This window comes from Sciurus vulgaris, assembly GCF_902686455.1.
Source record: "Sciurus vulgaris genome assembly, chromosome: 3".
In the NCBI taxonomy this organism is placed as follows: Eukaryota; Metazoa; Chordata; class Mammalia; order Rodentia; family Sciuridae; genus Sciurus; species Sciurus vulgaris.
In genome coordinates this window covers 36138966-36152590 of record NC_136463.1, presented here as the reverse complement: position 1 = coordinate 36152590, position 13625 = coordinate 36138966, and the positions used below count along the sequence as shown (strand labels likewise).

Here is a 13625-nt window from a genome sequence, read left to right as displayed (position 1 = left end):
TTATTACAGTCCTTTGCACCCCTCCCCCATTCATTTCATGAATATTCATACCACTGTCATAGCAACCAAAATAATGTGGGAAAACTTATTCTCCTTACAAAAAAAATCTGTCAGATTTAAGAACTCTAGTACTGCCCTCATCTGATAATTTTTTGACACTTGAAAGCACTAGTTTAATGTGTCCTGTATGTTTATTAATGCTGTCATCTTTAGGGCAAGCAGCCTGTTGTATAGTGTCTTATAAAGTGCTCACAATGTGTGGAAACCTATTTATATAAGTGTGTATTTGTTAGAGACAATAACTAATGTAACAAAATTAAAGTAGATGCTTGTGTTCTTAAATCGTAATGGAATTTTCTTTTTAATTTATTGTTATGAATATAATTTTAAAAGATTGATTAAAATAATAAATTCAAATAGCTTGTACACTGAAAGCTAAAAGAAGCTTCCAAAATTAAGAAGAAAAAAAACAGGAATTCAAATGGCTCTTATAGGCCAATACTAAAATAGATATTTAGATTACTATCTTAATTTTAAGTAGTTTCCAAATAAAATCTATTTTAGGGCATGGGGATGTGGCTTAATGACAGAGCACTTGCCCAACATGCAGGAGGTCCTGGGTTCAATCCCTAGTACTGAAAAAAGAAAATTATTTTGGAAACTAAACATATTATACTGCTAAAAAAATGCAGTTTATTACCTGAATAAATTATTTTCATCATTGTAAAAGCACTTCTGACAATGAATATTACTATCAAATTTTATTAAACCAATTATAAAAATTTTAACATGCTACTTCAACATTTTTAATCTATAAAAGTTTTAACCACATGCTTTGTTTATTAATTTTTCCTCAGAGGAGTAAAGGTACAAAACTTCACAAAGGACTATCTTAATATAAAACAGAATGACATTTTAAAATCTAAATACTATATTTTATCATATCTTACAAACTATGTCCATGTTACCAATCTGAGATGTGGATGACTAAATCATAATGTTGAAGGCTTTTGTAGTTGTAACTGACCAAAGGGTTTGCTTTAAATACTTACTAAAAAGGCAGTCTTGTTATACTGTGACTTAATTGCATTAAAAGAAAACAACTTCTCTTTTAGTTATACTTTTCCACTGATATCCAGTCATATAAAAGCCTTGCTTCACTCTCATGCCCCTCAAATACTTCATTTTAGTGCATAGAAAGTTTTCTTTTTAACTATTATACGATTAAGTATGTTCTTATAGAATGATCAGAAGCATCTGGGAAAGGTAGAAGAGAAAAAAATCCTCACTGGGAAAGTTAGCTTAATGCTTGCCCTTCAGAGTGGCCCATTATCAACATTTCATAGTGGGTTTCTTTATTTTCAGGTCCCTAAGGTATGTGCAATAAATTATGACTTGAACTAAACAAGTCACACTTGGCTCCAAAATGAAATTTTCCTACCTCTATTTTCTAGTCCCCAAGGTGGGAAGAGGAAATCCTGGTCACAGCCAAAGAAGTCGTATATTTGGCTCAAACATACATTTTCCTGCTTCTCTAAAAGCCAAACTGCTATTGAGACTCTAAAGTCTTAAGTTAGCATTTTAAACTGTAGTTTAATTTTTACTTCCATAATCTTTCTTAAATTTAAGAAAAAAGTGAGTATCATAAAATTAATGTCGTTGCCTTCTTTTTCCCACTCAAATCACTTTCTAACTCACTGATCTGAACCTTTAAAAACGTGAAATAAAATGAAATGGGGAAAATAATGCTGAAATAGGTTGTTTCATTTCTATAATATAGAATATTTAAAATGTTCACTTATGAATAAATTTCATTATTTCTGTATGTTAAACTGAGTATTAATGTTAAAGAAAACTATAAAGTTCTAGCTTAAAGTCCAGTAAGTTGAAGGATAGTTTTGGAAGAGGCATTTATGGAAATCAATTAGTCTGCCAACACTTTTTACAGAATACAGGATGGCAGATACACCTTAAGCTGACACTTTATGTGCTCTTCCCTTGGCTGAGGGCAGAATCTTGACTTCCTTCTAGCCAACAGAATATAGCAGTACGGAACAGTCACTCCCTTAATTAGGTTGTGTTATATGGTAAAGGGATGGGAAGTAACTCTCATGATTAGAACTTATAAAAGATCCTATCTTAGCTGACTGGTACTAAAAAGTATCCTGTTGGTCATGAGGAAGTAAACTACTGTGCCACGAGAGAGTGGTGAGGAGGACATATGACAAGGAACTTTGAGTAGCTTTCTTAGAGCCAAGAGAGGTCCTGGGTTATAAAGAACCTCAGTCCTACAACCACAAGGAACTTAACTTGGATAATAATTCAGAATTATTATTTGATAATAAGCTGAATGAACCTGAGAGAGGATCCCAAGCTCCAGATGAGAATGCAGCCTTCTGGAACTCTGAAGAAAGGACTCATCTCAGCCATGCCCAGATCCATGATACATGGAATTAATAAATGTGTGTTGTTTTAAGGTACTATGTGATAATCTGTTACACAGAAATAGTAAAGTAATACAAAGAGTGATAGTAAAATCAATATAAGATATGCCCTGTTTATTAGGTTCTACTGTTTATTAAATAAAATATGATGCTATTTGGCATTGAGTATTTTCTTATACAACTCCTTTAATAACTTAAGACTATAATACACTAATTGCCCTTTTATTTATTTTGTTTTATTAACTTTTTAAATTTTGGGGTACCAGGGATTGAACTCAGGGCCACCGGGTCACTGAGTCACATCCCCAGCCCTATTTTGTATTTTATTTACAGACAGGGTCTCACTGAATTCTTAGCACCTCACCATTGCTGAGACTGGCTTTGAACACATGATCCTCCTGGTTCACCCTCCTGAGCCACTGGGACTGTAAGTGTGTGCCACTGCACAGGTTCTGATTGCCCTTATATGAGTCACATCAATATGTATTACCATTCATGTTCATGATTACTCAGTAATTACTATTATTACTGTGCCTTAATTAAGTTTAGGAATGGAGGCATTTTTTTTTTAAACAACAAAACCAAATGTTATCTATTTTTTTAAATTAAAAAAAATTTTTTTAGTTGAAGGCAGACATAATATCTTTATTTTATTTATTTGTTTTTATGAGGTGCTGAGGATCAAACCCAGTGCCTCACATGTGCCAGGCAAACGCTCTACCACTGAATTACATCCTGGACCCCCCAAATGTAGTCTTAATAAGCTATTTCAAACCTCCATTCAACCATGAACTAAAAATTAAATAATACATAAAATGATATCCTTTTAAAAATAATTTTATATTAATTTGCACATATAAAGATACAATGTGACAATATAAAATGGAAGAATGGAGATTAAGATGATAGTTATAATTCACGACATAAACTCTGACAAAATAACTAAAAAGTACACAAAAAAGAAGAGAATCAAAAGACAGGCTGAAGATCCCTAATGTGAAAATCTGAAATGTTTCGATCAACAATATGAAACTCAAAAAGTTTTGGAGTTTAGAAAATTTTAGATTTCAGATTTTGGATAAGGGGTGTTCAACTGAAACAGACTCCCTTTAAAATTAAGGGCAACTTCCTGATAACTTTTACTGTATTCTTTATTTCCCCATACCAAGAGTAAAGGTTGAAGGGCTGTCCCCAAGCCTGACCGACACCAGAGAATATGAGACTGACCTGTTTCTGATTAACATAGTCAGGTTAAATCTACAAATGTATATTTCCTGTCTTTTGTCCCACTCTGCCTTCTCTTATAAAAGCTTTCCAAGCTGGGTGCCTTGATATAGGCCTGTAATCCCAGCTACTTGGAAGGCTGAGGCAGGGGGATCTCAAGTTCAAGGCTAGCCCAAGCAACTTAGAGAGAGCCTGTCTCAAAATAAAATTAAAAAAGGTTATCGATGAAGTTCAGTGGCAGAGTACTTGCCTAGCATATGCAAGGACCTGGGTTTAATTCCCGGTACTATAATCAATCAATCAATCAATCAATCAATAAAACAAAAGTCTTCTAACCCCTTGATCCCCATTGACAGAGAGATTTGAGACAGGAAGTTCTCCTCTATCTTCCTCAAAGCTGGTTCTGAATAAACCTATTTTCTCACCAACCTGTTTCCTAAGTTTTCAGTAGAGTCATGAGTAATAAAGACATTCTCTTTAATAACACAACCAGTAAAGCCTGTGCAAATAATCCAAAATTTGAAAAACTCCCAAATCTCAAATACTTCTGGTCCCACGCATTTTGGATAACATATTCAATCTGTAGTATACCACAAATCAACAAAATACAAAACAAGTAATGATGGAATTGAGGAACAAAAAGCATATAACACACAGAAAACTGCTAAATGGCAAAAACATTTTCCTATCAGTAACTAGAGATAAAACTATAAAACTCTTCAAAGAAAACATGAGGGGCACATTTCATAACCTTGGATTTGCTTATGGTTTCCAAGTATGATACCAAAAGCATAGGTAACAAACAAAAAGATAAATTGGATTTTATTAAAATAAGAAAGTTTTCTATTTCTCTTTTATCCCATAGATGCACACAAATAAATATTATCAATAACTTATTCTGCCTTAGCCACTCCACAAATGTATGATCTATAACAAATGATTATTGTTTTAAGTCAGTGAATTTTAGAACTGTTATACAGGAAGAACTGATCTAGACATATGGCAACAAGAAATACACTTTCCTTGCATTTCTTTCTTTTCCTGTCCCTTGACCCTACAGCTTAGACTATTCTTGGGTCCAACATATTTGCACTTTTTGGGAAGCACTAGGGAAAAACTTTAGAATATCCTCTTCTTCTCTATCTAGAATTCAATGACACTTATGTTTTGTGATTTTATGTACTTGAGCCACTAGGACTTGGATAAGCAGAACAATGACAAGCAGGATCATGACAGGTGACCTGTTTCTCTCCCCCACCCCCAGCCCTCGATGATAGACCGAGATATTGCCTGGAAGGAATTTATTCTAAGGAAAGTACTGATAAAGTACTGATCTTGGATAAATGTCCTCCCAGATCCATGTGTTAAAGGTTTGGTCACCAGCCTGTCATGCTGTTAGGAGGTAGCTGAATCTTTAAGAAGTAGGGTCTAAGTGGGGTCTAGTGGGAGGAAGTTAGGACACTGGGGAAGCCCTTGAAGGAGATATTGGAACCTTCCACCCTTCCCTCACATTTCAACCTCTCTCTCTGGTTCCTGGCTGACATAAGGTGGGCAATTTCTTTTACCATGGGAAAAGTGAGCAATTTCCTTTACCATAAGGTAAAAGTGGAGAAAATAGAAGGTAAAATGTCACATTTTTTTCTTCACAAATACACCTTTTAAATTTTAAGAATTTTTGTCAAAAAACCAAAAAACAAATATCAAAGAATAACAATATTCTCACCATATTTTATTTTAAAAAATACTTTCTAGTTGTCCATAGACTTTTATTTTTATTTATTTATTTATATGTGGTGCTGAGAATCAAACCCAGTGCCTCACACATGCTAGACAAGTGCTCTATCACTGAGCTACAACCCCAGCCCTCCCATCATGTTTTCTTGAAGCTTTTGTAAAAACTTCATAATTTTAAAATTAAAAATTATGGAAAAAGCTAAAGTCCCCTTTGATAACTATTTCTAGTATTGTTCCCTTCTCATCCTCCAATATCATCCCTCCTCAGATGTAACTGGTACTATAAGGTTGATGTGAATCCTTTCAAGCTTCACTATCTTGCAAGTGTAATACTGGTATAGCCTAATATTAGTCATAAAGTTTATCTTCTTTTCCAGCTTTCATGAACTCACACAGAGGGCTGGGGTTGTGGCTCAGTGGTGGAGCACTTGCCTAGCACATGTGAGGTTCGATCCTCAGCACCACATAAAAATAAATAATAAAATGAAACAAAGGTATTATGTCCATTTACAACTAAAAAACTAAATAAAAACAAATTATTAAAAAAAGAGAACTTACATACAGATTCGAGAAGTAGAAGGAATATTAACAAAAACAAAAAGTAGTTTTAGAGGAAAAAAATGTCTATTTAAGATATTGGAAAAACATGTAATATAAAGAGGGAAAGGAATTCTATCCACCCTAACAAAGCAGCAATAATGCAATAATGTGGAAACAGGGTAAAATGATAAGACCTCAGACAGCAGCAGTACCAGTGTCAATAACAGTGCCATCAGAAGCACTCAGCTTGTGTGGAATGCAGCACTAATAAATGCAGTTGATGCAACAGTTTTCTAGAATAGATGTGAACTGTTCCATCAGTAGCAGTAAGTAAGTAGCAGTCAAGGCAGAGTAAGACATTTTAGAATAGGAGTCGGAGGCCCGCATGTGGCAGCACCCTTAGTGGTAGCACTGCTGGTTGGAGAAAGGCAGTAGAAGCCACCAAAGCCAGTAGAGGCTGAAAGGATTACATTATGAACTGTTAGGTGACACACCTCCTGAGGACTTTCAGAAGTTCTGAAGAGATCCAGAGGTTATGGGAGTAGTAGTAGCTTGTGGTCTTTATGTTACCCAAAGATTGCTATACTTAAGAAAAAATAAGTAAATAAAATTATATAATCCATAGTACCCAGAAAAGTATTAATAACCATCCTACTGAAAGAACTTCTATTTTGGTATGATATCTTAACTGGTCGCACCCAGGGAAGAAAGATCTAGGTCATATACAATGAGTCACTTCAATGGCAAGAACACCTCAAGTTTTGGTCTCAGATTACTAGCACCTTCAAATGTCTACAAGAAATTACAGAATATCTGCCTCGATGAAAGGTAACATCAACTGTGATGGTTAATTTTGGGTTCTGACTAGGCTGACAGATACCTAGAGAATTGGTAAATCACTATTTTGAGTGAGTTTGGGAGGGTATTTCTAGAGAAGACAGGTGTGTGGGTCAGCAAATTGAGTGGGAAAAACCAGACCTGAACATGAATGGGCACTGTTTTAGTCTGTTTTTTTCACTGCTATGACTAAAAGACCTGACAAGAACAATTTTCAAGGAGGAAAAATTTATTTGGAGATTTACAGTTTTAGTGATCTCAGTCTATAGACAGTTGGTTCCATTCCTCAGGGTTCAAGGTGAGGCAGAACATCATGGCAGAAGAGTGTGGCAGAGGAAAGCGGCTGACACTTCACTTGCAAGATCAACAAAATATAATCCCCAAAGGGAGCAAACCCCTTTAGCCCCTGGCCTTCAGTTACCTCTCAGTTAATCCCTATAGGAGGATTAATTTGCTGATTGGGTTAAGGCTCTCATAACCCAATCATTTCACCTCTAAACCCTGAATTGTCTCACACATGAGCTTCTGGAAGGATACCTAATATTTAAACCATAATAAGTACTATCTAACCAGTTGAGGGCCAGGATGGGAGAGGAAAAGCAGTAAGGGGGAAAACTTTCTCTATATGGTTCTTCTAGAGCTGGCAGGTTTCTGCTACTACTGCCTTTAGATATCAGACTTCACAGTACTTTGGTCTTTGAATTTCTAAGACTTGTAAGTCCTTGGGGGCCTCTCGGGCCCTTGTCCTTAGACTGCATCATCAATACTCCTAATTCTAGGGCTTCCAGCTTGGACTGAGTCATGAAACCAGCTTGTAGCCTCTGTGAGCCATTATTTTCAGCTCTCTGCTTGGGTGATTTCCTGGCTACAGCACACAACACTTAAGTACAAGCAGAGTATATTGGTGTTACTGAGCCGAAGTGGAAGAGATCAGAATATGGTGCAGCTGAAATTGTGAAATATGCAGGGCAGCGCACTAGAGAGAGGATCCTAGACTCTCTTGGAGGACTATGAGTCTAGAGCTAAGAGCTTACCAAACAGAAATTGTGGGGCTCTACATCAAGCATTTCTGATTCAGCTGTTCTGGAATGCAGCCTAAAAATCTGTATTTCTATCAAGTTCCCTGGGATACTGGTGCTTGTGACCTAGGATCACTCTTATTGAACAAAAAACAGTATACATTAAAAATAAAATAAGCATTTTCTACTAAACCTTTTTCAGATTTTCCATAAAGATAAAATGAGGATATAAGAAAAATGTATAATTAACTTCATACAAACCAATGATTTCTATGATAAAACTTCTTAAGGCTTTGATGGCCTACCTGTAGATCTTTCACATTTGGAAAAGGAATTCCTATTGTTATGACAGCACGGGCATTGTCATCTGAGAAATCCAGACCCTCACTCACTTTACCACGACAAACTGCTATGAGCAGGGCTCCATCTTAATCAACAGAAAATAAACATTTTAAAAGGCATGCTCAAAATTCTCAGAAGCAGCTTATTCTTGTCATTTTGTAAAGACTAATTATTATCATGTTCAAAATAATCAAATTTAAAATAATCAAAATAAAATACTTTTAAGAGACATAGTTTTAAGGTTTATTGTTGTTAAATAAATAATGGAAATAAGCTGGGTGGTGGTACATGCCTGTAATCCCAGTTACTCAAGGAGGCTGAGTGGGAGGACCTTAAGTTTGAGGTCAGCCTCAGAAACTTAGTGAGGCCTTGTCTCAAAATAAAAATAGAAAAAGGCCTAGGGGTGTAGTTCAGTGATAGAATGCCCCTGGGTTAGATTCCCAGGACAATAAACAAATAAATAAATAAAAAGGCTGGGGATGCAGTGGTAGAGAACTTGCCTTGCATGTGCAAGGCCCTTGGTTCAATCCCCAGCACTGCAAAAATACATACACACAAACAAAACAAAATTAGATGCAATATGGTAGCAAACTAATTTACAAACTATATATCTCCCAGAAAAATCATGCAGTAAAACCATACTAGAGTAGAACTGTGTATAACTGAGCAAGTAGGAACTAAAAATTAAGTTTCAATCATTACCTTTTACCACCAGAAAATAAAATTCTCAGAACAATTTAAATAACGTATGTGTACTAATTATGAGACTGAATATTATACTGAAAAATGTACAAAACACAATACCAAACACTATACATACTCTTATCATTAAAAAGATATTGACAATTATCATATCTTCATTGCTGCATTGTTCATAAACCATTACTATTAGTCCTTCACATAAAACTCTATGGAAATTCTCAAACCTGAAAACTGAATTCTCAGTTATGTTTTAAAAACTCAAAATGTATCTTATTTAATAGACTAGAAGCACAAAGTACATTATTTGCATAAGAATATATGTTTCATCTGGGTAGTAAGGAAAACATTTATATACATCCTAACTACCTTCTTGCACAAAATATTTCAGTTAGTCTAAGGAAAACTATGGGCTACCTGAATGCATGCTGTTTCTTAAAAGTGGAATTGGCGCACACAAGTGAAAATGTTATAGGAGGATAATTGCAAACAAAAGAATTTTTTATTTTTTTCCCCTAAGATAAGAAAATATAAATTTTCTCCTAACTGCAATTCACTTAAAAATATAATAGAAATGAAATTCTAATATCGACTTCTTACTTTGTAATAAAAAATACTTTTCATTAACCATGAAATAATTTCCAGTTACCTTTCTCTCCTTTATACTTGATTGAATCATAGTACACCTGCAATAATTCATCAAAATCAGTTTTTTCTCCTCCCTGTGGTTCTACGATGACTGTCTTCACCAACTCCAGATTATGCCACAAACCAGTGTAGAGCCAACGTTCTCTTAATTTTTCTAATAGCTAAAACAGGGAAAGAAAAATATTAAATTTTTGGGTATCCTGCTGAACAAATTTACCTTTGTTTAGAGCTAATAGGATTATAATGTAATTATGGCAAATCTATTAACTTTCCTGTGGTTTTTCTATCTATATATAAGGTAAGCAATATTTCATACAGCTGTTATTGAGTGAAATTCCTTAACAAATTTAAAGAGGTTTGAAAGATGCCTGGCACATAGTAAGAGCTGAATAAATGTTATCAGCTTCTGTTACCAGTACTTTTGCCATTAGCACTACTACTACTGCTGCTGCTCCTGCTACTGCTACTACTATTATTGCATCATGGTGATTTCAAAAGCAGGAAAAAAAATTACTTCTGTTAGAATTTTTTTTTTTCTCTTGTGGTACTGGGGACTGAATTCAGGATTTTGCACATGCTGAGCATGTGCTCTTCTACTAGGCTATACCCTCAATCTCTAATGTTGATATATTTTAAACTATTTAAGTCTAAGGTAAAGTTCCTTACTATTCTTAACAAGAGAATCCTTAAATGAAGATTCTTAAGATCATTTTACTAAGTACAAAGGTAACTAAGCTCACTGTTTGAAAATGTGATCATTAATAACTCAAATTGAAAAAATATATAAACAAAGACTCAGTCAACAATAGAAAACAAATGGGCATGTTGGAATATATATAGAAATAACAATGGGCTCTATTAGAAAAAAATTTAAATGAATTTCAAGCAAACTTTATTAAACTGAACACATTCTAATAATGGAATATTAAAAATAAATACGAAGTAATTGAAAAAAATAGGAAACGCCAAACACTAAACTTCATATTCTTAAAAAAACATGGATTGCAGAGGATCATCTTTAGATATGAATGATGAAAAAAAATTCACATTTCAAACCTGAAATACAGCAAAGGCAACACTTAGAAATGATCTTATAGCTTAGAATATCCTTATTTAAAATTTTTGAAACTAAAAGAACTTTCAAGAAGCTAGAAAGTGAAATAAAGCATATATACAAAAAACAGAAATAACAAAGACAAAAGATAATACATGAAAAAGACAAAAGCCAACGGTACAGAGTGTGATTTAAGTTTAACCATTTTATCCATTGTCGTATAACACACATTCTATACAATGTGGACCAGTTTTTACAACGTAGGCAAGAAACCAATGCAAATTCCCTAAAGAATGAAAATGAACCCATTTTTATAAGATGGTAATGTAGGGTTATCATCAATCTAAAAGTCTTCTATTTTGAGTACATCGTGAATTGGCTATTAGCATCTGCTTTTGGATTATGTCCTGTTTCTGAATCCAAGTCTCTCACCAGTGCTTACAAAGTATAGGCAAACAAAACAACAAAAAAACAACTCCTGACAGTATTTACAGCAACAGTCACACTGGATTTTCAGGGAAGACTGGAAGAATCAATGACATTCATTATAATTTATTAAATTATTTAAATTTCTCTACTAAAATTAGAAAAGGGTTGAGAAAAGAATAAAATATCTCAAAAATATATAAAATCAAATGAACTGTTATGAATTTGCATAATTATTAATGCTTAATGGAATTTAACTCATGATGTACTGTTTTCTCTATATTTGAAAACACTAGACAACGTTTCATCTTTGATTCCTTGATCCTGAGATAACAACTTTTAATATAGTTCACAAATATTCAAGATCTGGAGAAAACCCTCTCATGCTCCTTGGGCTAGTCAATTATGTTGATAACTGAAGGATATATACCAAAACTAGATTAAAAGAAATCCATTTTAAAAAGAAAATTTGAGAAATAACAATTAGTTCAATGTGTAAAATTTCCACTAAAGAAATCCAGCAGAGATTTTTTTCCCATTATATAGAAAATAATTCAGAATATTAGGAAATTAAACATGATTTAAAAGATTTAAAAGCAGGTATGATAAGTCCAATTATTTCAAATTTGTTATAAGAGTTGAAGAAAGCAACATTCTTTTTTTTAAGTTTCTAAGAACTTCAGAATTTTATGCATAAGCAAATTATCATAGATTCATATATAAACCTTAAGTACCAAAATAACAAAGCACAATATGGAATATTGATTCCACTTTTAAAATTTTATAAGGAAAACAAAATTCTTACATATTACTGAGTCTTTAAGAAACTTGTCTGCAAGATAATGCTGTTGAGTTCTTTGATATATCTGAGTTAGTTCTAAAGTCTGTTGATTCTATCCAATTTTTAAACAAAATTGTCAGCATATAATAATTATTTGTAAGACCATAATTCAGGGACTAGGCAAGAACAAAAAGAAAGCAGAGATACAGAATATATTTTTCTAGGTTGCCTTAAAGGTTTACATTACAACTTTAAAACACTGTTAATGTAAATTTTATAACTTGAACAAAACTTCCTCACACAGAAATCACTCAAATTTACCTTAATTAAAAAGGAAGAACTATTTTAGTTTTTCAAACATAGCTAAGAAGTTATTAAACTATTTTTTTATTTTCCAGGAAAAAAGATAATGAGAGGCAAAATGGGACAAAAAGGTTACACAATGAAAGAAAACAAATGATTAGTCATCACTTTAAATACAAATGGATTAAATTCCCCAATCAGAAAACATAAAATGGCTGAATAGACACAAACTTAATCCCATAGATAAATGACTCACTATAGATTTAAGTCACAAATAGGCTGAAAAATAGAAGGTTGGGAAAATGATTATTCCTTATAATCAAAATAAGGCAGGGGCAGCAAAACTGATGACATCAAATAGATTTTAAGTCAAAAATGTCATAAGAGACAAAAAATTACATGAGAATAAACAAGTTAATTCACCAGGAACATTTAATAATTATATATGTACCCAACATCAGAGAATCCAAATATTTCAAGCAAATATTGGACAGAACTGAAAGGAGTTCACACAATAATAGTAGGAGATTTCAATGTCCACCTCTGATAATGGATAAGTCATCCAGGCAGAAGATCAGTAAGGAAACAGAAAATCTAAACAACCCAGATATCAGCAAGACCTAACAGACATATGCAGAACATTTCTCCCAATAGCAGCAGAATACACATTCTTCTCAACTTCACACAGAATGTTCTCTAGCATAGATCACATTATATCACAAAACAAGTCTTAAAAAATTTAAGAAGACTACAATCAACACCATGAATCTTTTTCAACCACAACGAAATCAAAGTAGAATTCAACAGCAAAAAGAAAACTGGACAATTCACAAATATGTGGAAATTAAGCAGTACAGTTTTGAATAGTATGTGCATAGTTCAAAAAAGAAATCACTGGGCTGGGAATATAGCTCAGTTGGTAGAGTGCTTGCCTCACATGTGAAAGGCCCTGGGTTCAATCCCCAGGACCGCAAACAACAACAACAACAACAAAAACAAAAAAAGAAAAAAGAAAGAAATCACTTAGCATGATATTCTCCAGTTCCATCCATTTACCAACAAATGCCATAATTTCATTCTTCTTTATGGCTGAGTGAAACTCCATTGTGTATATATACCACGTTTTCTTTATCCATTCATCTATTGACGGGTACCAGGGCTGGTTCCATAACTTGACTATGTTGAATTGCACTGCCATAAACATTGATGTGCCTGTATCACTATAGTATGTAGATTTTAGTTCTTTTGGATAAATACCAAGAAGAAGGACAGCTAGGTCATATGGAAGTCTTTTGAGGAATCTCCACACTGCTTTCCAAAGTAGTTGTACTAATTTGCAGTCCCACCAAGAATATGTATGAATGAACCTTTTTCTCACACTCTCACCAGCATGTATTATTATTTGTATTCTTGATGACTGCCATTCTGACTGGAGTGAGATGTGAAATAAACCAGACTCAGAAAGTCAAGGGTCGAAAGCTTTCTCTCATATGCAGAAGCTAAAGTACAATAAGGAAAAAAAAAAAGTAGGGGAGGATCCCATGAAAACCTAAGGGAGATCAGTGGAGTAGCGG

The 13625-nt window shown here is 33.8% G+C and overlaps 1 protein-coding gene across 1 annotated transcript in view; it reads right to left on the bottom strand.

Annotated features, from left to right (window-relative positions):
* Positions 1–13625, bottom strand: part of BRIP1 (BRCA1 interacting DNA helicase 1) — a 182801-nt gene that overhangs the window by 41211 nt on the left and 127965 nt on the right. The window contains 2 exon segments of the mRNA XM_079131358.1: positions 8104–8225; positions 9489–9648. Coding sequence (XP_078987484.1) covers positions 8104–8225; positions 9489–9648 — 282 coding nt within the window.